The sequence below is a fragment of the Kwoniella dejecticola genome, chromosome 9, assembly GCF_000512565.2.
Source record: "Kwoniella dejecticola CBS 10117 chromosome 9, complete sequence".
Lineage (NCBI taxonomy): Eukaryota > Fungi > Basidiomycota > Tremellomycetes > Tremellales > Cryptococcaceae > Kwoniella > Kwoniella dejecticola.
The window spans coordinates 1,179,888-1,203,669 of NC_089309.1; the positions used below are offsets into that span (position 1 = coordinate 1,179,888).

General features: G+C 47.5%; 8 protein-coding genes across 8 annotated transcripts; 5 read left to right on the top strand and 3 right to left on the bottom strand.

Annotated features, from left to right (window-relative positions):
* Positions 1–190: 190 nt before the first annotated feature.
* On the bottom strand, positions 191–1,678 carry I303_107383 (peptidyl-tRNA hydrolase; the record flags this gene model as incomplete). Its single annotated transcript, XM_065969578.1, has 6 exons — positions 191–242; positions 331–381; positions 604–705; positions 853–878; positions 1,179–1,582; positions 1,657–1,678. 6 exons carry the CDS (start codon positions 1,676–1,678, stop codon positions 191–193), a joined length of 657 nt encoding a protein of 218 aa, XP_065825650.1.
* A 265-nt stretch (positions 1,679–1,943) lies between these two features.
* Positions 1,944–3,447, top strand: I303_107384 (uncharacterized protein; the record flags this gene model as incomplete). The annotated part of the gene is made up of 5 exons (XM_018410066.1): positions 1,944–2,132; positions 2,251–2,356; positions 2,558–2,657; positions 2,861–3,103; positions 3,336–3,447. 5 exons carry the CDS (start codon positions 1,944–1,946, stop codon positions 3,445–3,447), a joined length of 750 nt encoding a protein of 249 aa, XP_018261069.1.
* Positions 3,448–3,832: 385 nt separating this feature from the next.
* I303_107385 (uncharacterized protein) lies at positions 3,833–6,046 on the bottom strand (the record flags this gene model as incomplete). Its single annotated transcript, XM_018410067.1, has 5 exons — positions 3,833–4,040; positions 4,247–4,422; positions 4,582–4,747; positions 4,986–5,320; positions 5,429–6,046. The coding sequence occupies 5 exons, from the start codon at positions 6,044–6,046 to the stop codon at positions 3,833–3,835; spliced, it is 1,503 nt and encodes a 500-aa protein (XP_018261070.1).
* Positions 6,047–6,482: 436 nt separating this feature from the next.
* Positions 6,483–7,324, top strand: I303_107386 (uncharacterized protein; the record flags this gene model as incomplete). Its single annotated transcript, XM_018410068.2, has 4 exons — positions 6,483–6,531; positions 6,687–6,921; positions 7,110–7,192; positions 7,284–7,324. The coding sequence occupies 4 exons, from the start codon at positions 6,483–6,485 to the stop codon at positions 7,322–7,324; spliced, it is 408 nt and encodes a 135-aa protein (XP_018261071.2).
* Positions 7,325–7,959: 635 nt separating this feature from the next.
* On the bottom strand, positions 7,960–10,144 carry I303_107387 (uncharacterized protein; the record flags this gene model as incomplete). Its single annotated transcript, XM_018410069.1, has 4 exons — positions 7,960–8,717; positions 8,838–9,611; positions 9,760–9,941; positions 10,113–10,144. 4 exons carry the CDS (start codon positions 10,142–10,144, stop codon positions 7,960–7,962), a joined length of 1,746 nt encoding a protein of 581 aa, XP_018261072.1.
* A 731-nt stretch (positions 10,145–10,875) lies between these two features.
* Positions 10,876–11,556, top strand: I303_107388 (uncharacterized protein; the record flags this gene model as incomplete). Its single annotated transcript, XM_018410070.1, has 3 exons — positions 10,876–10,990; positions 11,108–11,235; positions 11,401–11,556. 3 exons carry the CDS (start codon positions 10,876–10,878, stop codon positions 11,554–11,556), a joined length of 399 nt encoding a protein of 132 aa, XP_018261073.1.
* A 1,285-nt stretch (positions 11,557–12,841) lies between these two features.
* Positions 12,842–15,655, top strand: I303_107389 (uncharacterized protein; the record flags this gene model as incomplete). The annotated part of the gene is made up of 5 exons (XM_018410071.1): positions 12,842–13,173; positions 13,358–13,659; positions 13,777–14,734; positions 14,837–14,995; positions 15,082–15,655. The coding sequence occupies 5 exons, from the start codon at positions 12,842–12,844 to the stop codon at positions 15,653–15,655; spliced, it is 2,325 nt and encodes a 774-aa protein (XP_018261074.1).
* Positions 15,656–16,319: 664 nt separating this feature from the next.
* Positions 16,320–23,567, top strand: I303_107390 (uncharacterized protein; the record flags this gene model as incomplete). Its single annotated transcript, XM_065969579.1, has 24 exons — positions 16,320–16,453; positions 16,670–16,936; positions 17,118–17,322; positions 17,423–17,614; positions 17,709–17,828; positions 17,891–17,995; positions 18,055–18,133; positions 18,184–18,197; positions 18,256–18,579; positions 18,645–18,820; positions 18,882–19,020; positions 19,081–19,371; positions 19,441–19,572; positions 19,630–19,734; positions 19,809–19,825; positions 19,885–19,988; positions 20,053–20,082; positions 20,143–20,337; positions 20,392–20,456; positions 20,511–20,594; positions 20,647–20,757; positions 20,821–21,662; positions 21,722–23,023; positions 23,108–23,567. The coding sequence occupies 24 exons, from the start codon at positions 16,320–16,322 to the stop codon at positions 23,565–23,567; spliced, it is 5,493 nt and encodes a 1,830-aa protein (XP_065825651.1).
* Between the last annotated feature and the right edge of the window lie 215 nt (positions 23,568–23,782).

Sequence of the window (23,782 nt, forward strand, 5' to 3'; positions counted from 1 at the left end):
GTCTTAAGTAGTCATGTTGAATCAGTTGTAGCTTATCCGCCATTTTGGGTAAATTAGCATTAGACCCTTGGCTCAAGTTGCTTGTAATTTGTAGATTGGCGTTTGGCATAGTGCATGTACCGTGGTCAATTGTCGAAGTCACCAACAGTAATTCACACTGTCCGTCCGGTTGATAAAGCATTATGAAATTCTATAGGAGCTTGAGTTTACCCGTGACGGTATTGATGAGGCGAGCAGGACCGCTGGATTGTCGTCCAGTGCATTAGTACGCCGCCTTACAGGATATGAATCCAAATTACACAAGAGGTTCTTGGAGACGGAGGAACTTACGGTCCTATACCGACGATAGTCTTGGATCCGGGAGCTACTTGTGTTCGACCACTATACAATTGGATCAATCAGGGAATCAGCCGGTGATAGACATGAGGACCAAGTCCAAGTCCCAGTTCGCGTTCAAGATCAAGTCCAATTTCGAATTCTCAATGACTGGGTGAGGGAATATCTGGGTCGGCCCCGAAGGCTGAAACCGCGGCAAGTTGATTCCGAAGTCCAAATTGGAGTTGGGATCAAATTGAAAGGTGAGTTCAGGTGGGAATGACTCACGCATCCCTGATCGTCCTGGCGCAGAGATTCAGACTCCTAGCTTGAGCAGCTAATATCTCGAGTTCTTCAGTATTGGCACAACGTAATGCTATCTTTGGTTGTCTGCAAGTCGAAGAGTCGAAAAATAGGCCGATCAGCGACCAATGACTCATTGTTCGGGATTAGAGCTCGCCCATGCGTTCATCTGATATGCGAGGGGTCGTACGGTACCTCGGAAGTGAAGAGAATGCAGGATGGGGTTTTACTCACCCTTGATTCTGCCATGCTCTGAATAGCTGAATGTCGAAGACGACAGAAGAGAAAGAGCGAGATCAAATCAGCTTTGATCGATAGGCGGTTCAACCCTGATTCGGCCGTCCCATCCCCATCCCCGTCCGCTCCTTCATCTTCAGTGATCATGATGAGATGCAGGTTTGTCGAGTGGCGCAGCCTTTTTTACTTCGATCAATCCATCTTTCTGCGCTTCTCATCGCTCTTTGCTTTATTCCTCATATACCTATATACCCCAGACTGCAGGAACATTCCTTTCCTTTTGCTGGGGCAACCAACAACCAAGTCAGGTCACCCAGACTCACCCTCGGATTAGCCTCTTTCAGCGTCAACGCACAAGCCAACGTCGCGTGTCCCGCCTGCGCCGCTATCTTCCCTTTCGTCATCTTCAATTCGTCGTTGACTACTAGAACCAACTTCATCTCTTCGGAACTGCTAAATTTGGTAGATGTCAAATCGGACGATAAGGCAGCTTGAGTATCTTCTATATCCGATTCGGTATCTGTTCCGCCTTCACTCCCACTCCCACTGCCGCTCCCACTCAGTGCGCTTTTGGCTTTGCCGTTGTCTCGGTCACCTTTTTTGGACGAAGATGAGTCTGTTGGAGTTAGTAAAGAAGGATTTGAGCGAGAGGGCGAGGCGAAATAGGAATGCAGTTGATAGCCTGCTGAAAAGGCTATGAGGGATATAACCAGGGGTGAGAGTATGCCTTCGGTAGGAAATTTGGAAACATGAGACGGTCAGCTCGTGCAGAACGATGAGATGTGGGTGAGATTGGCTCACCGTCCATCCTTATCGAGCTCATTCTGAATGATCGTAAATAGCGAATTTAGATAGCTGGCTAGTGTCAACGATGTCGAGGTCATTTATCCTGTGACTCCTTCGAAGCGACTGAGCAACTTTACGAAGGCATATTTGATGACATCACCACATTTTCAAGTCGAGCGAAAGAGTGAAAGCGTTTGATTCGGACAGAAAGGTTCCACAGACTATTTCAACATTTCAACTGTTTATTCTGTTTGTCATTGAGGCCACAACGCACCTACCAGAACAGGACTAAAATCAGCATCATGGCAAAGTCAACGACAACACCGACCCCTACATACAGTACCGCGGGTACAGTCTCCGCGCCAATCGATTTATCAGGGTTGAAAGGTGAATATACTGCTCTGGATTTGCAAGGTGCCGGTACGAGCAAAGGCAAGAAAGTGGTCAAGCCGGGTGTTAAAGTCACTCTGACCAGTCTTACCGTGAATAACGTGAGTGACATCGTCTCCATCTGTCGAGTGCAATCGGAGGAGAATAATTTTCTACGGAAGATCATAAGAATACTGAGCTGACGAGGTATGATCATTCATTCGACCTGAACTCGGACAGTCTGGCACACTGCGAAGGATCAACAGCGTCGTGATACCTATCGTGTACTCTGATAAATTCTATAAGGAAGTGCGAGACCCATCATTGGATGATGTGAACAAGTTGAGTGAGTACCTCACCTACAAATAATTTAATCAGCTCCTTCGTCATCATCATCCCACGCTCATCGACAACCCAAGCTGGAGGTATGGCTTGGTACTGGCACCAGCCATGTCGCATCACGACTGAGGATTAGAGACTAGCTAGCATCTGATAGAGAGAGAGAAAGAGAGCATCTTTTGCTGATCGTCCGTCATGCTCGTTTTAGTATACTACGCGGATATACCCGTCGGAGCCATCTGCTGCAGATTCGATAACCTGGCCAAAGGATCCAAGGAACCTCCTACTCTGGTAATCCTGACTCTTGCGTGAGTGTCTTCCCAGGCTACCTGCTATGTATCATATCGTCGCCGTCTTATCTCATTCGAGCGATTCGCCATATATACCTCTGGCCTTACACGCATCATTGGCGTCAAGTATTCCCAGTCGTATCGGCAAGATCAAGAAGATGACCTAATGCTGATATTTCTTTACCCATCCCATCCCATCCACCAACCTTGACTCGTCGCAGCATCCTCGCTCCATATCGATCATTGAACCTCGGCACTTCCCTTCTTCTCGCATCTATGAAATCCTCTCTTCACCCGACGATACCCCCGCCGCCCGTCCCATCAGATACCAGGACCAACACTCGAGGCTCATTGACCGTCGCGCCGCCGCGAGTCAAGGTGAATAGGGCGCTCGCTCATGTGCAAGTGGGTAACGAGGATGCTAAGAGGTTTTACGAGAGATTGGGGTTCAAAGAAGCTGGCATGTGAGTATGCGTGTTCGACCTTCCCATGTTCTCATAACCTGGACGACTGTTGTGCGTCCTATGGTTCGCGACTTTTATTCTCCCTGCTGCTGTTGCCAGTGCTTTCAGCTTCCTTCCCTCTGAGCTCTTGTCATGATGTACTCTCACCGAGCAGACAGAGAGAAAGAGGGATCTTTGAAGAATGCTGTGACCGCAGAAAGACGATTGGCTGACTGTCTCCATGTTTGCTTAGTGAGGAAAATTACTACTCGAAAGTCGAGCCTCGCGGCGCGGTGATCATGGTGTGTGAGGATATAGCTGCTGCGTTAGGAGAAGGAGGAGATGAAGTCAATGGGTCCGCATGAGAGGAAGACCAGCATTGAGTCGAGGGGTAGTGTTTCCAATGAATCTGAGGGGATCAAGGACCTCAAGGCTGATGGAAGCGAAACGATGCGAAGTCAAGGTGCGGTGCGCGGAAGATATCCTTCAGAACCTGATTTTTGGAAGATTCTCCGTATGGATCTGCATGTTCTGCGTGTGCATACCTCGTCTTTATACCTTGCATTGACCCTATATGCTATGCACGCATGATCATGTCATCCTCATTGTTCATCATGTATTTGCTTTCCCTCCAACGACACATTACTAGCTTTTGACAATTGAAAGAGTATCAGTGCTCATGTGGATTGAACCGGAATATGCGAGTGCATATGAATACAGGATTGAGATAGATATCCCAAGTCCTAAAACCTAAAACACCCTCAATCCACCTAACCCACTCAAACCCTCTCCATCCACAGGGCCGATATCCACCTCGACCCGCTTCTCAGCTGACGCACCGCTCATACCCACACCGCCAAAGAGAGAGGAAAAGAGCTCGTCCACTTGTTCTTCGTGCCATCCATTAGACAGCGGGATGGGCACTGCGAAGTTCTGGGCTCTCTCATGGACCGTATACCTATAATAACACAACGTCAGTAAATGCTCGAGCGATTGGGTTCGCACAGCGGCAAGCAAAAGGAGAGAGTTCTGGAGTACGCAGTGGGAATGCGAAGTGAGTGACATGAATGAAAAGATGAAAGGAGAGACATGAACGGATGCTGCCCTGAATGCTGAATGCATCAGGAGCAAATGGGATCGCGCATCAAAATCAGGATCACTCACCTCAATTTCCTGCCTTTACTGCCGCCCCTCTCGGCTTCTCTTTTCTTCTTTTTCTCCCTTCTGAGATGTGTCAAATCCGCAGCTGGCCCCGACCCAGATCTGGATTCGATCACTTCTCGAAGGAGTGATCGATAGCCCGACTCTTCAGATTCCATCAACGTTTTATCCGATTCGCGCTGTAGCCCAGATCATACAAACAGGAGATCAGTATCAGTATCAGCCGGACGAGACTCTGGTAAGGAGGATCCAGAATGGGGTTTTCTGGGTATAAAACGATCTACCCGGATGCAAGCGATGTCACGTCTGACAACGTCATGTGAAGTGACGTGACGCACCTTGCTCGCTAATCCAGCTTGTATAGCTTCTACGACCCCGCCATTCCCGCTTTTTACACTTTGAAGGAACTTGCTTCCCCCCGCTTGTTTGCTGCCGAGCTGTAATGACGCAGCTTGGATCTTGGTGGACCATTTCTGCAGGATCGGTACGAGCTGGTCGTGGTTTCTGAAGGTGGTGAAACACGAGATATCATCAGCATTGTACGGCTAACCGCTAGACTAGCTAGGCAGCTTGAATCGATTGGAGAGGGGGACAAGAACAGGACCGGGTAAGGACGAAAGATGTAGATGACGGATAAGTTACGAAAATATGGGAATGGGAAGTGTGGAAGTGGAAGAAGTGCAATCATATCGCTCGTAGATGCAGATTATGATATCTAGACGACTCGACTTGAATGACTCACGAATCGCTGAATCTGAGACTTGACGCAGCACTATCCAACCAATATCCCTGTTCATCACATTCATCTCTCTTCCTCTTACCTCCCAATCCCAAACCCGTTTGCTTGCTTTGACTGCCATCCTCAGCATCAGGACCTGAAGGCAGGACCAGCTTCTCACGGATCGTGAATAACCTTTCATTCAATTCGCTCAATGACTTGAGAATCTCGTTCTTTTTGGAAAGTATTTCGCCCTCCGGGTCATTTGGGTAATTGTCCTCGTGCTTCGGTAAGGCTTGGGAAGTAGTGAGAGCTTTTTGGAAGGTGATTCGTAGTGTTAAGAGAGATTCAAATAAGGCCTGATGATGCACCATGAGTGACCAGCATTCACTCTGGAAGATGAAGGGCTTTTGTTTCCCTTGTCTATGTCTTTTGAGATGAGATGAGGTTGACTCGGCTCCACTCACCTTCTGACGCCTTATTGCGATTCCTTTCTCGATATCTTTTGCCCGTGAGTTCCGGAGTGATGCCATGGGATCCAGAGCTTTGCTAGATGATTTTGATTTTGATTTTGATGTGGGCGGAGGTACATCTTCTTCTTGTTCGTCATCATCATCGTCTTGCTCATCATCGTCGTCTTCCTCATCTTCCTTCTCTTCGTCTTCGTCCAGCTCTTCATCTTCGTCCTCTTCGTCCTCTTCGTCATCTTCGTCCTCTTCGTCATCTTCGTCCTCCTCGTCATCTTCACTATCCTCAACATCCCCAAAAGCCATCCCTCCTCCCTGTTCCTCATCCTCATCCTCCTCTTCGTCATCATCAAAGATCTTCTGCCTGCCGACTTTCTGCCCATCATACTTGATCCCTCTCAACGTCCCACCTTCCGACGACTCATGTTCATTCCTTGCCGCTGTCCTCAATCTAGAAGGTCCAACATCGAGGTAGTGTTCTTTACCCTCATTCGAATTGGCGTCTTTGGCGGATGAGGGTAAGGATAATGAGTCGAGAGAGGTGTAAGCTGATTCCGGATCAACGAATTTCGGTTGGTTCGAGGTGAGCTTCTTGATTTGGTCTGCCAGGGAGGACATTCTGATACCTCTTTCTTAGGATATTGTGCTGATTTCTGGCTCGAGAGGTTCTGTTTGATCTTGAATAATGGTGAGTGATATTTTCGAGATGCGTGATGAGACGTCGTGAGGAATTCGCTGAACGGACCACCTCCATCTTTTGAACTTTTGGGTGAAGGATGAATTTTGAACTTTCTCTGATAATTGCCTAATTTGGTAATTTGCCACTTGACGCGTGTAATAATGCAATGTTGTCTTTTACCGGACAAAAGACTGAGCTCAGCGCAGCAGCAACGTCCAACATCCAACATCCAACATCCAACATCAACGTGTGCTCTTCCTACATTCCCTCATACCCTCCGTCATCCTCATTCCATCCTCACTCACTCATTCGACTTATTGGCTTGTCTGACCGTTCCCGGAGACCCGCTCGGAGCTCCAGCTACAACTAGTCAAGATGTTCTTCCATCTCTCTGCGCTGAGCGTGTTCCTGATCATCGCATTCCGTGAGTTCCCCACAATCACCACTTGGCTTGGCGCCAGCAGTAATACCAGTCAATTCTCACCCGGTAATCCAATGGTGACGAGATCGTTCACTTGAAGATCATCAAGATGATGGCCACGATGAGACTAATCATGCTGACGAGCGTGACCTATGCAGTGGTAATATACTACCGTTCACGGATCTTACCCATCGCTTCCAAATACCTACCCACGTCCCTCGTAGCTAGATTCACGAACTACGAACCACTACGAAATTTTTCGTTCTCGGACCAAGCTAGCGCAGGGATGACCTCGAACAATTTTGATCTGGAGTCGAATAATATTGCAGAGGGCAGTGGGGAGAGTAGGATGGGGTTGGATGAGAGGGGTGTAGAGGAAGTTAGGCGGATCATGTGGGTTTGGTCTGCTTTCATTCCCGTACTTCTTAGACCACTCATCTCGTGTCTTTCTATCTCACTCCTATCCTGATGTTGTGTATAAGCAAGCCCTCTACCCTCCTTTCCTCCCTGTGCGATTCGAATCCGAATAGTCAATCACAGGATCCCATGCATCGCCAAGCTGATATAAGAAACCTTGACAGGGCTATCGAACGATGTACTTTCGACCAAGCTCGATTGATACGACATAACCGGATCCTAGCCAAGAACGGTATAGCTCCTGACGGTGAGTATTTCGTGTCCTTTCTTTTCCTTTCTTGATCACTTCGTGTTGACATCTATACTGATGACATTCCATGATCTGTCTGTCAACATAGGCACTCCGCTGGACAGTAAAGCCATCACACGCTTATCGTAGTACAAACAAGATTCGATCCTCCGTGCCACCTGAGCGCGAACAGGGCGTTTGTAATAGATACAACACCTCGTCTTCCTCGCTTATACTGTAACCTTCGAGCCTGCCAAGCCGTCAATACACTGAAAGATGATGGAATTAGCACGCTCAGGAATCGCACCTCCTCAGATTCTCCGGTTGTCTTGTCTTCCTGTTCGCACTCGCAGTGATCAGGCTGTAGTTACTCAGAACACGGTTCATCATCAATCGCTTGCTGGCTTCGAATCTCAGTGTCGAACAATACTTGACCTTCGCCTCGTTTTCGTTTTCGTTTTCGCTTTGGTCTCGTCAAACTTCGTTCTAGTCTTGATTTCCCCCGATCTCTCACCCCCGATCTCTCATGCTATTCAAATACCCTTGCACCTGTACCTGTCTACATCAGAATACATATACCACTTTGTACGCGTACTATCTGATTCACCTATTTGTGCTGTGCATATTCGTTATCTCGGACATATATGCGATGTATATACGTATATACATTCTTGTTGTCTCCTCAGGGGATATCCCAACATCGAGATCCCATGTGTCCGGGTCCAGCCTTCTTGCTTTACTCGATTTGGGTTTACCATTCCGTCCCTTCATTGGGCCAAGCCAGATCAAGCGCCATATAGATATTCGAAGAACGTCGGCTTATCTTCCCATCCCTTCCTACGACCCGACGCATTCCCATTCCCAATACCGCCGAATTGTGATCGTGAGATCGGTATAGGCGAAATACTGGAGCTCAATTTCGATTTCGAAGCGAAAACGCCTGGGACAGGCGGTAGATCCCCTAAATCCGATCCGAAATCACTCCAAGTATCACCATCACTCGGCGGGGGTATATGTATATTCGCTTCCGCCTTAGGGGGCAATACGAGACTATCGTCCAATAATGAATAATCTGAAGTCCCCCCGCCTTCTGAACTTGCATAAGCCGAAGTGTGAGAAGTGTTCGAGATGGTTCTTTGTAATGCCAGCTCCGATGCCCATCCTGCCGGTGTTCCAGGGTGTTCCGCTGCTGACGCTGACGCTGACGCCGGGTCTTTCGATATATACAGATGTCGGGTGAATTCCTCAGGTAGGGAAGTGATTGTTGTATCCCCTTCTAAGCTGTATCCTTCGACGTCCTCCTCGTCCGTAATACCTCGTTCCGTAGCTGTATCCGTATCCGTACCCGAACCCGTGTCGTCCTCCGAAGTCACAGCTCCAATCGAATCTGATCCTGAATCCGGGCCAGACATAGAGGACAATTCAGAAGTTTCAGGAGTCATCAAGCTATTCGAAACTGCTATTCGCTGGGGCTTGATGATTGAGGGTATGATAATATGAGTCAATCTGATGAATTCGCCATCTATCGTGTGGTGTGTCTCGCCTGGGATATCAATCCGATCTCTGTCAGTGAGTGGCCTGTGATATGAGATGCGCCCTGGCGAGTAGAGGAACAACTTTCGACTCATTTCAACCTATGATTCCAAGGAATTGAATGACTCACTCCATGAAACAAGCTCGTAATACCTCGCCAAAATGTGGATTACTAATCTCTCGAAACTGTCTACGACGTACCAACTTAGGTGTGCTGGTGATCTTGAGATTTCCAGTATTGAGGGTAATCCGTTGGCGTTCTCATTGTGCTTGTGTCCGTCGCTGTCAATATCGTTCAAATTTGAGTTTGAATTGCGAGGAAGAGGAGGAAGTAGACCTGTGATTTGGTGCCGGGGCGGTAATCTTCTACGTGGTCGATTTGTATTCCCAACGTGACCTGTTGATGTTGATGTCGACGTACTTATCGGTCCACTTGTACTTGGACTAGCATTCACATTCGCACCACTTGCACCCGTCGATCGGTCAGTCGATGAGGAGTTGTCGACGGGCGTGGCATCGATGACTCTCCAACTCGGTCCTGCTTCTTCACCCGCACCGACATTATCGAAGTCGGTGCTAGAACTAGACCAATTCCAATTTTCACCGGCTAACCAGCCCCTCAACTCTTTCTCGATAACCCCAACTAATCCTTCTACCCTCTTTCCGCCGCGCTTCCTCAGCAACTGCCGCGTACCTTTCAACGAGAGATTAAAATTCCCATTAGCGGAGTCGGTAGAATTATCGGTACCCTTCGGAGGGGTTATTGTGGATGGTATAGATTGTTTGCGGGGGATCGTACCGCCTTCGAAATATGTTGGAGGGTTCGCCCGGGCTTGTAGGGGGACAGAGGGGTAATAGTCTGATTTTAGGGGTGGGGCGATGTGGGGGTTGGAGGTGAATGCGGCTGTGATCATCGGTTTCGGTTTCAAGTAATTAGCAAAGTGTCATTAATTTTTATGTTGCGACTTGCATGTTGTATTTTCGACAAAGGGACAGTCCAGAGCTCGGTAGAATTCAAAGGGGCAGAAGAAGCCCAGTCGGACTGGACTCACCATTATCTAATCGCCTAATCACCCTCTTCCCCTTCCCATGGAATTTACTTTCCCCTCCGGTCCTAGGAGCAGCTCTGGCCTCTCGCCGAGCTTGGATCCGTTCGCGCTGTTGAGCGTTGTACGACTCGATTTGGCGCTGAGAGGCGTTGGTAGGGTTCTGAAGGATGGCTGGGAGTCGTAAGCTGATCAGAATTGTGATTTATGGCTCAGTATCAGCTCAAGTCATCAAAATCAAGTGGATTTGGCCCGGTACTTCGAGTCAGAGAAGTTAGGTGGCAATTCTGGAATCATGGGTTGATGTGAGAGAGAGGTAGATCAGTCGAAAGGAAGCAATAGGAAGAAGGAAGACTCACGGAGCTGGAGTCGAGGTGTCGATGGTGGACATGCTGAGCAATTGTCTTTTTTTGTACTTGATAGGATATGATGCGAGTGCTCTTTGATCTGATTTATCTGATTTACAAGGACCCACTCTTGATCTTATCGGTGCCGGTTATCTTGCGATCGAAGAGAAATCACCTCCACTTGATTACGCCGCAGGCGCCTATTTTTGACTGCCTCACTCGAACGTGCGCCTATCCGACTCGGTCGACTGAGGGGAGATGAGCGAAGGTGTGTCGTTACTTTACTCGAGTACTAAGCACTTACTACTAACTGACAACAACATACGTGTCCGATCATCGTCAGCACAAGACAGAACGTCGAGCTACTGCACATCCCACATCCGAATCTTCTGGGAATTTCCTGAGTGGTCTATAAGCAGGGAAAAGTAAAGCACAACACCATGGCAGCAGGTTTAAAGAGTGAGTTGGGTGGAGTACCTATCTCATACCTTTCGCTTGATTATAACTATCCCATCAGAGCCTCCTTTGTGCCGATACCGAGTGTGTCAACTTAAACTGACCCGTTACAATGCATCTTTCCCCCACTCGACCTTCTTCGTTTTTCTGCGATTTCCGTTGATCTACTGATGACGCGCACCTCTGGCATACTCTCATCCTGATCATATAACATTATTACTTGGCGCATTCTCCTCCCGCAACAAATAACACGATACTACGGTCAAACGATCATTCGACATTACGATAAAACGACAATACCATACTTCGATTCTTCACCATGATTCACTCTCCACAAACAGCCGTCATACTCCTTTCCTTCGTCCTAGCCGCTGGGTTCTTACTGGTGATTCTCAGTTGCGCATTATGGGCGAACTGGTTACCTCTTTTAGTTGGTGAGTTAGTTTTATCGCATATAGCATATGCCGATTCTCCTCTGATTCCTCTCATCACTTCTCATTGCTCCCTGCTTTCTGCTTATCATAGAGTCAGCTAACATACATGGGATCTAGCCCTCACATTCATCCTCGCCCCTCTGCCCAATTCGATCTGCTCTAGATGCTCGCGCGCAGACGACCTGAGTCCGGAATATAATTCGGCCTACGTCGATTTTGGGAGATTCTTAACTGGGATGCTTGTTGTGAGTTTGAGTATGGGTAGTCATACCACTTTTCACTCGACTTGCGATTACGATGATGGGCGGTCAAATGACGCTATTCATATCGCACTGTGCCCTCTCAACATCAAAATTTTCAAATTAAATTGCACAGAAGCATTACTGATAATTCTGCGTTGTGACACACAGACAACCGGCCTCTCCTTACCTGTACTCCTGGCCCACTCGAAACTGATCCAGCCCGCTGCATGCTGGATGTCAATAGCGGGCGGAGGGTTGGTGTATGGGACTATCTTGGTTTATTCTGGCTGGTTCGGTGGAAGTTCGGATGATGAGGGGTGGTAGATTGGATCATGTGATTATCTTGATTGATGGTGATTATGAGAAGAGGGGGAAGTTTTGCGATTAACAGGGTAGGATGGAAGAGCTACCGGAGTACAACGGTACACTATCACCGCAAGAGCCTCGAGTCTGTTGTCTAAGCGCAACGAGAGAGGACGTGTGAAGACAGACATATGTGATGTTGAAGAAGAGTTGTTGGTTCTTTGTATGCATCAGATTCGCTATAATACGCTATACTTGTCATTCGCACCTCCACCATCTCAACTATTGATCCGCGTCAATGCATGACACTAAGCGGCCTCAGCACGCACGGTTGCTTGTGATTGCTTGGCAAGGGAGATATGTACATATGTACGACTACCTGCCAGTGCAATCAATCGCAGTGACTGGATTTAAGCTGTTTAGAACAGGGTGTCATTTGTCAGTACGTAGTCGTAGTGAGGGGTGTTAGATTGTTTAATTCTCTCCGCGTTTAGTGTTCAGCAGTTGTTTGGTTTGAACCTGAATAATAGAACGATGCCCTCGTGATCTGTGCTCAATACGAGCATCCACCAAATAAGTTACAGAAATGGTAGTCAAGGTGATTGAGTCTGTTCATTGCATCTTGACATCTGTCCACCTCGCATCTGCATTAGCATGACCGATTGATCTTGTATATATATTGTAGTAAACCATCTCCAACCATTTCGCAGCTATCTTTCAGTATCTACCCCAGATCTATCCAGGAACGTTTGTTTTTCAGTCTATCCGACCCGACTGCTCTTTCGACTTTCGACTGCGGCTCTAAACAATTTCATCGCTTCATCGCTTCGAGTTCATCGCTTTTTAGATTGCAATCCACATTATTCACCCTCACTGCATTCACCTAATCTATCTCCCCCATAGGTCTACTCAATCCCGCATCGACGTCGACGCGTTCGTACAAGTTTATCCGACACAAAATCCAAAATCGAAACCCAGATCCAGATCAAATCCGAACAGAATCAGATCCGATCAATATACCCGCCTGACACTGCTTTGATTCAGTTGTTTACGTTACTATTCGAGTAATCTCAACCCAACTCAACTTGGGTAGGCCAAATGGGCAGTCATCATCTATAACCTCTACCATCGTCGTATCCCTCATCCTGTCGTACTGCTCGCTTCAGCTTCAGCTTCAGTCCCGGTCACCGCCAACGTTAACGTCAAAGTCAAAACAACTTCGAACATACGAACGAATGAAATAGTGGAAACACGACTGAATGAATGAATGAATGAATGAATGAATGAACGAATAAATTAGTTCAAAATGGTCACCGCCCAACATATCTTGACCGTTCTTTCCCTCCTCTCACTCTCATTAGCATCTCAGCCTCCCATACCGCCAGCTCATATCCCAGCTCGATCATTGGAAGATACATTTCAGGTGCATAGACCTCGAAGCGGATTAGACGGATATCTACCTAAGCCGCCAAGTAGACGTAAACAGGCTCGAGGGTTAAAGAGGGGTCCAAGTGTCGGAATTAGCGATGTCACTTTAGATGTACATCAAAGAGCGGAATCGGGTCAGGCTGGGAAAGGGAAAGGGAAGAGGGCGTTGGACGTTAATGGGACGGAGGTTCATCTTGGTACAGCGCAAAAGTGAGTGTTGTAGCAATTCAAGCTCAGTTTGGCTACAAAGCAGTATGGGGTGTACTTTCAGCTTTGACTTTGGGTTCGAAATATTCTTCCCGTCTCTGAATCTTCTTCTTCTTCTTCTTGTTCTTCTTCTTCACCTGTCACCGGACACCATGGTGGTCTTTCGCTGACATCGTCCTCACTCCAGCACATTCGTCGTACCAGTTTCCATCGGCTCACCACCTTCGATATACCCCTTACAGCTGGATCTAGCTTCCTCTGACCTGCTAGTCGCCTCGACATTATGCTCGTCCACCTCGTGCCCAACATCGCTCGGTCCAAGTGTGAATGCGTATTACGACGTCTCGAAAGGATCCGCCGGGTTCGAAGCCGTGAATGGGAATAAGACGTACTGGAATTCCAGCTATGCGGATGGGACAACGGCTAGTGGGATTGTGGTCCGTGAGGTCTTGACTATGGGCGAGGTCGTCCTTGAAGGACAGGTCATGGGTGAGCTTCTGGCCATTCTTCTTTGATGCTACCCGCGACCAGTAAATCAAGAGGCTATCAATGATAAATCGATTGACGCAAGGAGGGTTAACTCGAGCTGATCAATTCATGTAACAGGCCTAATGAACGCTACGAACCTAACATTATCGCAACAGAAAATATCAGGTATATTAGGTCTAGGGTTCCCGCGATTATCAGCATTGTCGCATATACTTCTCGATCCTACCACCGCGCAGGACACTTCGTCATCTTCATCTGTCGCCGCTTCATCTGCGGTCTCTTCATCTTCATCGTTATCCTCATCTGCAACTGCATCTTCGTCAGCCTCAGCGACATCTTCGTCAGGGACGACCCCCGCATACTACCCGCCAGTACTGGAGAACTTGGTCCGACAACCCCATATACCTTATCCCGTATTCGCACTTGCGCTAGCTCCGCCTCCTTCCAACTCATCTTCGACATCCACATCCACGTCGTCTTCCGCCACGGCAAGCAGCACTTCCCGCTATCAGAGCTCGTATGGATCATTGACTCTAGGAGGCGTTTCAAATCATTACATCTCGGTCGATACTGCGTCGGGCAGGACAGTGAACGATATCGAATGGCACGAGGTCATACCATTCGGAAAAGCCAGATCATTCACCAATGATTCGGCAGAAGCCTTATCAAGGACAAACACAGTTTCCGCTTCTGCTTCTGCTACTTCTACTTCTACTTCATCCGCACCATCTTCTTCATCCAGCTCGAGCGGCTCAGCAAGCAGGAAAAGAAGTTCATCCTCTGAACTGAACGCTTATCCTTCGAATTTAGAAGAGTTAGGAGATGAAGAATACCTCTTCTGGACTTTGGAGTTACACAACGTCTCTTTGAACGGTACCAATATACCCCTCAATTCGAGTTACGCCGACCTAGGGCTCGGATCTTTAGCGTTGTTAGACGTCGGATTTAATGGGATCTCTGGACCGCAGCAAGACGTAGTGAAGATTTTCCAGGGGATCACTGACGCGCGACAAGTCAGCGAAGGTAGATGGGTGGTTCCTTGTGATACCAGGATGACAATTGGGTTTTCTTTCGGGTGTGTAATAAACTCTCCTCTTTTCCTTTTTGAGTAGGGCAGCGGACAGACATCGGAATTGGAATTGTGAGGCTGATGAGTTGTTGTTTTGATATGGGTTAGAGGTCGCTATGTACAATTGCAGCCTTCGGATTGGATCTCCACGCAGATCGACTCGTCCTCTTTCTGCCTTGCTTGGCCGATAGCAGCGCCCTCGACGGGTGATGGTATGGATTGGCAATTGGGGACACCGTTTCTGAAGAAGGTGTACAGTATATTTAGGTGAGTTGTGCCGCCATTTTTGGTCTTCATTGAGAGACATATAGTCTTGTCTTGTCTTGTCTTGGCCTGGCTGACGCTGGGTTTAGTTACGGTATAAACGGTATCCAAGCTCCATTAGTCGGGTTCTTACCACTCGAAGACAGTCCCACTGGTACTAGTGGTAGTTCTTCTTCTTCTTCCTCGACTGCATCTTCATCGGGAAGTACAAACAGTCAAAGCAGTAATATGAGTAGCGGTACTACATCGTATAATCCTAACTCACCTACTCCAACCACGATCGAGGAATTACACTTGACCACAACGATCAAGACGATCTTACCGAATCAGATCCTCCCCGATCCGAGCTATACCACACCATCATACGTATATTCTACGACCCTGCCGCCCGGTGTGACGCAGTATCTTGGTCTAGCGAACAGTTCAATTTACACGCAGATCGAAGAAGTGCCTGTGGTAAGTCTGGATAGTGCCGCGACGTCTAGGATTGCGAGTATGGCGGGAGGCGAGAATGGCGATGGGGGATCGGCGGCTCCTGGGGGTTCAAGTGGAGCGGAAAGGAGGGTCCGGCTTATGGGCATGGGAATGGGAATAGGAGGTCTGCATTTGGGTTTGGTTGTTGGAGTACTGGGTGTGGTGGGTGTGGTGGGGAGTATTCTGTGATCTGTGATAATTCAACACATTCACACATCGACATCCATTGAGAAATGGATCCTGTATCCTGTTATCGTCATTTTGAATTTGAGAGTGAAATTTGAGGCTGGGTGATTGATTGTATTACTATAATTATTGCATTCTGCATTGAGACTAGTCGTAGTATGGTACATGGACAGTGATCTGATCTCTGCTTTTGATGTATCAAATCCACTTTTTTACTTGATATCTCGAAGAGGGACTTTGATGACCCCGTGGGGATGGTTGTCTCGTCATACAAGGCAAGTTCGGATCCGATGAAAATGTCGAAGAGGATGAGTGAATGAGTGACGAAATCAAATATATCCATTGCTACTTGCTACTTGCTACTTGCTTCTCGCTACTTATCATTCATTCAAGTGGTCGCTTCTGACCTAAAGCTGAGTGTGTTGTACTTTGTAAATCTACGTTGGTTCGAAAGTTCATCATCGACCATCGACTCCTGAGTTTTTCCTGATCACCATCACCTGTCTGATACCTTCTCGGCTTCGTATCAGTGCGTCGAAATCAGATCGTTTCGTGCTCCTGGTTGAAGGTCGAAGACCAAGTGTGATCTAAAGGACTGGGGCATAGTCAAGACACGCCAAAGCGCAAGACGAGACACGAGACACGAAGACACGGAAAGACAAGCATCATGTCCATCCAGGATCATCTATCTACGTTCTTCTCTCCACCCTCATCACCTTCACCTTCACCTTCACATACGAATACGCGCACCTCTTCAGATAAAGAATGGGAGGATCTCTTAGTTGAATGGCAGAAAGACCAGTACGTCCTCTCTTCTCCTGTCCGATGCAATGTTATGCGATGCAATTCAATCCAATTTAATCCAATCCAGTCAACGGCATGTCCTCTTTGTTTACCTCGGAAACAACTCTGAGATGTGTTGTATTGCGTCGAATTTACTTGATTCTTGGGCAGATAGACAGAAAGAGAAGCACCGGGCGGACATGTATAGCTGATCATACTGTCCATTCTTACCAGTCGAACAACAAACGGTAATGGTCCGACCACCGAGATTGATGAGAATGATGGACAAGCCGAATATGTGCATCACACGATCACCTGGCCTAGTATATTGGATTATCTCCCCTCTTCAGAGAATGCTGGACCGTCTTCACCTCGATCTCAGATACAATCTCCTTCAAATGGAATCAATGGGAATGCGAAGAATGAACAACAGGGCTCTTCGTCAGTGCAGGACAATAGGAGGAGTAGTTTTGGAACTGGATTGTTGGCGAGGATACAGAGGTCGGTCTCTCTAATTCACTTGCTATCTGGCACACTAGCTCGCTCTTAACCTCGTCTTTCCTGAATTTATACCGGGCGAGACACACGGAGACTTCTGCATAGATACATCATAAACGGATTCTTGCGACAGGATGATAAGCTGACCCTTCTATGGCTTCCACCCCGCTTATTGACGTTCTAGCCACTTGCACATTCCGAGCACCTTCAACTCACTCATAACCCTCTTGTCGAGCGCAAAGTCAGATGACGAGATACAGTCAGAATTGATCGAGATAATGGGTTTCGAGGGTGACGGATTAACCCTGGTGGAAGAGATCTTGAAGCCCGGGATGAGGGACATGATCGTTGATCAAGCAGGCCACCAAAGTGGCGTAGCGAGCGGCTCTGTAAGCTGCCCTCTTTCTAAACCGCAGCACAGACATCATATTTTGGCCCCGCGCTGCAGGTCATTCAGCTGACATGAGTGTTCCCACCCATGTGTTGTAGCGATCCAAGGGATCAAATACTCCGAATTACCTGCTGAATAGCCGGATGTCGATGTCGGTCAGAGCTGGAAAAGGTAAAGACAAGAAGACGCACATCAACATCTCGGACGTCATTGGATCTGCGGAGGATATTGAGAGAAGGATCCAAGAGCAGCTTGATAGACCAAAAGCCATGTTTTCGGAGGACGGCCCTGTGCGTATTCGAGTTACGCTTCATGCCTCGCATCAAGAGCAACGTGAGGCCCTCAAATGACTTACTGATGGTCTGTATCTTGTCTTATTCTCAGCGGATGATCGAACAAGAAGTGTTACCCCATGTGTACACTGCGACGGGGTCAAAAGCTGTCAATACCTCCTACGGGGGCAAAATGGCCTTGCCCATGGGGACACAACGGCATATCAACGATGTGAGTCAGATGCATTCGACATTATTGGGCTTTCAAGTAGCTGATACTTCACCATGGATCAGACCTTCGAAGAAGTGACGGTGCCTCCATCGAACCCTGTACCGCCGAAGCGAGGTGAACGGCCAGTGAAAATTTCCGAGCTCCCTCGTCTTGCTCGAGGCTGTTTCGTGAGTTTCGAACTCAGAGTGGGTTTATGGACATTTCGATTGCTGACATGAGCAATCAGAAATATGTGGAACTCAACAGGATGCAAAGTATTGTACAGCCAACAGCGATGAATACCAATGAAAACATGCTTGTTTGCGGTGAGTGAAACGACCAACTAAATCAGCAATGCTGACCTTGCGTGTCTTAGCTCCCACTGGTGCTGTGAGTCTGTCTGATCTGAGTCTGGCAAGCCAGGGAGACAAGCTGATACCCTCTATAGGGTAAAACCGATGTGGCAATCATGTCGATCATCCGAGTCCTCTCGCAACACGTCATACCCGGTCCTTCTACCCATCCTTCGGGCTTCAACATCAACAGGGATGCCTTCAAGATTATCTATGTGGCGCCTATGAAAGCGTTAGCCGCTGAAATAGTAGCTAAATTTGGAAAAAGATTAGCATGGCTAGGTATCAAAGTCAGGGAATTGACCGGTGATATGCAAATGACCAGAGAAGAGATCAACGAAACACAAATTATTGTCACTACTCCAGAGAAATGGGATGTGGTCACGCGGAAACCTACTGGCGAAGGCGAACTTGCTTCGGTGAGTTGTCCGTCCCGAAACCAAAGATACAGCATGGTCAGCTGAATCAGACATTCATCATGCAGAAAGTGAAGCTGCTCATCATTGACGAGGTGCACTTGTTGAACGAAGATCGAGGAGCCGTCATTGAGACGATCGTAGCTAGAACCCTCAGACAAGTGGAGTCCAGTCAATCGCTGATCAGGATCGTCGGTCTGAGTGCCACTTTACCCAACTACATCGACGTCAGCGACTTCTTGAGGTAAGCTGGCATTGATCACTTGGCATTTTGTTAGTATTTCAGCTTAATGGTATGCGCACAGGGTCAACCGATATCAAGGGCTTTTCTTCTTCGACGCTTCATTCAGACCAGTTCCGCTCGAACAGCATTTCATTGGAGTTTCTGGGAAACCTAGATCTCAGATGTCGGCTAGAAATATGGACAGAGTCGTATTTGACAAGGTGAGCCTAACCAATCTGTCTTTCCCAAGGAAGTTGCTGTACTGAGATCGGGTTACACAGGTATCTGAACTGGTGCAAGAAGGGCATCAAGTGATGGTTTTCGTTCATGCTCGAAAAGAAACGGTCAAGACTGCCCAGAAACTGAAAGAGATGGCGATCGAAGAAGGGGTCTCGAATTTCTTCGAGAAGCTTGACCATCCAAAATTCGGATTGTACAAGAGGGATATAGGGACAAGCAGGAACAAAGAGATGAAAGAGCTCTTCGACGCTGGTTTTGGGATACATCATGCGGGTATGCTGAGAAGCGATAGGAATATGATGGAGCGGATGTTCGAAGACAACGCCATCAACGTGAGTTTCCTGCGATATCCGCCTCTCAGCTCGTTTGAAGATTAGAGCTGAATCCTTTCGCCTGTCCAGGTCTTATGCTGTACCTCGACCCTGGCTTGGGGTGTCAACTTGCCTGCTCATGCAGTCATCATCAAAGGGACTCAAGTTTACGATAGCAATAAGGGTTCTTTTATGGATCTGTCCGTCCTCGATGTATTACAGGTAAGCTAGGTCTTACAGAGCTGCCAAACGAGCACAGATGACCAGGTTTTTTTCTAGATCTTTGGTCGAGCCGGTCGTCCGGGGTACGAAACGAGTGGTGTTGGTTATATCTGCACGACCCAAGATAAGCTAGATCATTATTTGCATACAATCATGGCTCAGGTAAGTCGCGATCACAAAGCTGTTCTCGATCGATCTATATATTTTCGTGAGCTGATGACCCTTGCGCAATCTAGCATCCCATTGAATCCAAGTAAGTCACTCATCGAGCTCGAGATTTATTGCCCAGATCAGCTAATCATGATGCTGCAGGTTCATTCCTGGTATGGTTGATTCGCTGAATGCCGAAGTAGCCTTGGGTACGATCGCAAATGTCTCCGAAGCAATTCAATGGCTAGGCTACACGTATCTGTTTGGTCAGTGCCAATCCTCATATCCACATCCCTGCTCGGATCTTCGCTGACTCCTCCTGTTTTACAGTGCGGATGCGGAAAGAACCTTTCATATATGGTCAGTTCGTCAATACATATCTGTCTCGAGGTATCAAAGCTGACAAGTCTTGACGTACAGGCATGCCACATGATGTGACGAAAGACGATCCGCAACTAGGCAACAAGCGAAACGAACTCATCTCGCAAGCGGCTCGACTACTTCAAGCTGCTAAAATGATCCGGTATGACGAGATTGCGAACACCTTCGCTATCTCCGATCTCGGTAGAATAGCTGCGAAGTATTACCTGCGATATCAAACAATCGAAATATTCAGTAAGTGACTTGTGATTTCTAAAATCATAAGAATTCCGCTTATTCTGGGATCAGATACCAAGTTCAACCCTCGTATGAGCAATGCGGATCTGTTCCAGATGCTATGCGAAGCTACCGAGGTCAGTCACTTGGTCTCGTTGACGTGAAGATCGACAACTGATGCGATAGCATAGTTTGACCAAATTCAATTACGGGAAAACGAGGTGGAGGAGCTGGAAGCCATCAACAAGAGCGACGTCATACCGCTTGAAGTGGCTGTAGGTCATTAATCTCCGTATGAGGTACTGCTAAGCTGACTGTTCGTTGCAGGGAGGTGCGACAGACAAGCGAGGCAAAGTTAACATCTTGCTACAAGCTCATGTCTCGAAGATTTACATCGAAGACTTCGCTTTGGTGTCGGATGCCGCTTATGTCGCTCAAGTAGGTCTGACTTCATCTGAATCAGACGTCTCAAACGCCCGCTGACCATAATCAATACCCCAGAATGCTGCCCGTATCATTCGAGCTTTACTTGAGATCGCTCTCAGTCGACATTGGGCGAATTGCGCTTACCTCCTAGTGGAATTAAGTAAATGTATCGAACAACGGCAATGGGTATATGATCATGGTCTAGCCCAACTGAACGTACTTCAACGAGATACCTTGCACAAGCTGAATCAATACACCACGGACGACATGACTATTGCCGACTTCCGAAATATGTCTGCAACCGAGTTGGGCGATTTCATACATATGAACGAGAAGCATGGACAAGCTGTCCTTGACGCCGCCAACATGTTCCCTACGGTTGGAATGACATATAAACTCCGGCCGATATCTTACGATCTCCTCCAGATACAGGTGAAGGTCAATCCGGAATTCAAGTGGAATAACAAGGTATCAGGAGGAAGTGAACCGTTCTATGTCTGGGCTCAAGACGAGGAAGGTCTCAATATCTATCAATGGCGAAGTGTTCGAGTACAACCCACAACATCAGTGATAGACTTGGGTTTCATCTTACCCTTCAACGATACCCTGCCATCATCGATCAGTATCGTTTCGATCTCCGATAGATGGTTATGGTCTCATGAGCAGATCACGATACAGCTCGACGATCTTGTCATGCCTGATCATCCGGCACCTCATACGGAATTACTCGATATCCCCTTCTTGCGACTTTCCGCCTTCAACGACCCTGCTCTAGAATCCGCTTATAGAGGCAGTATGAATACCCTGAACAGTATACAGAGTCAAGCTTTCTGGACGACTTATAACACGAGTGTGGATACCTTGATCGCTGCGCCCGTGGGAAGCGGGAAGAGCTTTTTAGGAGAAGCTGCTATATGGTGAGTGACCTCGCCGTTGTTTCAATGTTTTGCGTAAAGCTGATGAAGGACGACTCCAGGAATGCTTTACGACATAATAAGGAAGCACTGGTGATAGTAGTGGTACCTCAACATCATGCTGTTCACGAAATCGTTGCCCGACTTCGATCAATATGTCCGCGAGGCAAGAACATCGATATCAGCCCGCTTGTCTCGACAGCAGATTTCAACAAGATCTCTTCCCCTAGAGGATTGATAGCGGTCACCACGCCCTTCGCCTTGCTAAATCACGATAAGCTAGATGAGCTCTGTACTTCGCCCAGACTCGCTCTGTATGTTCTCGAAGATCTTCACCTGCTGGACGAAGTGTACGAACTGTGCATCATGAAGATTCTTACCTTTGCGAAATCGTTGCGGACAAGAATAGTGGGGCTCACTTCGTCTTTGGATGATCCTGCGAGTCTCGCTTCTTGGCTCGGTCTGGACGCAATCCCGTCCATCGACCCAAACACAAACTCAAGTTCTCCCGCATTATTCTCCTTTACTCCTTCCAGCAGACCAAATCCAATCTCTGTGTCCATCAAGCCCTTCTCGATACCGCACGGTCCGACCTTACTACGCTCGATGATCAAGCCGACATACGACATCCTGAAACAATCAGTCGGCTCAACAATCATATTCGTGCCCTCTCGCAGAGCATGCACGGAAGTATCCAACGATCTGGTCAAGCAGTCTGGAACCGAGATGGACCTCAATGGCTTCCTGACTACTCCGAGGGATCACGTCGAACCCCTTTTGCTCCAACGCTTGAAAGACAAGGGACTATTCGAGCCCATCTTACATGGAATAGGATACATCCATCCGAATCTGGCGCCATCAGACTTGAGCTTGGTCCTTGAATTATTTGCTAGTGAAGTGATCAGGTGTTTAGTAGTTGTCAGAGGATTATGCTGGACATTACCCGTCAAAGCCAATACGGTCGTTGTCATGTCCACGCAATACATCCAATTATTACCCACTTCCAGCACCAGCAAGAAATTCGATAAAGAAGGTAGAGAGATCTTCGAGAGACGAATCATCAATTACTCTAATCTGGAATTAGTTAAAATGCAGGGATTCGCTTCGATCAGTGCTTCGCCAATACAGGAAATACAAGGGAGGATGTTCATCATGTGTCAAGCGGAACAAGAGGTTCTCATTCAGAAGGTCTTGGTAAATGGATTATTCTTGGAATCGAAGTTGAACAGCTTCTTACAATATCAAGGCCAAAATACCGATACTATCAACTCAAATTCCTCCTTCTTCTCGAGCTCAAGAGGGGATCAAGAGAGATTGATGGGTGTCTTGAGTAAAAAGATACTTCCTCAAAGACAAGCGACTCGGTCGACCTCGACTTCGACGTCACCTTCCGCTGCATCACCGTTACAACCTCGTGGATCTGGATTTAAACGAAACATCGATCCAAGGAAGACGGATCTAATGGATCTACTGAATTACAGTTACCTCAAAGAGAGAATTACCAAGAATCCGACGTTTTATGAGCTGCTGAATAATCGAGATGCCCAGAACGAGGGGGTTAGTAGATGGGTGGATAGCTTCTTTGAGAAAGTCGACGGACCAACGAGTATGACCAATGGGAATGGGGATCATAGTAAGAAGGAGAAGAGGGATAAAGTCAATGGGAAGAAGAAAGAATTGACCGATGGGAATGGAGATAGTGCTGGTCATGTCAATGGAGATGCACATCACACGAACGGCGATTCTCTAAAGGAAGTTGACGATGAGATGGATTTCGAAGAAGAAGAGACTGAGGAGAAGGACGGTCGGGTGACGGTAATTACGGATGATGTGAATGGCGATGGTGATACGCTAGTAGGAGAAAAGGATGGTGAGACGTCTGAAAAGCATGGCAAGGAGGTCGAGTAGAAGTACAGTAGCAGTAGAAATCATTGCACCGCATCGCATATATAGCGCCATCATGCATATTGCCATGCTTATTGTTCGAAGATCGAAAGACGGTTGTGGGCATGGAAGACGATGCATTTTCTTTTCTTCTCATAGCAAGACGTTGTCTTTCCTTAATTTACTTTTGAGATCTATCTTCGTCTAGATTACCATATATACTCCAAGTTCTTCTGTAA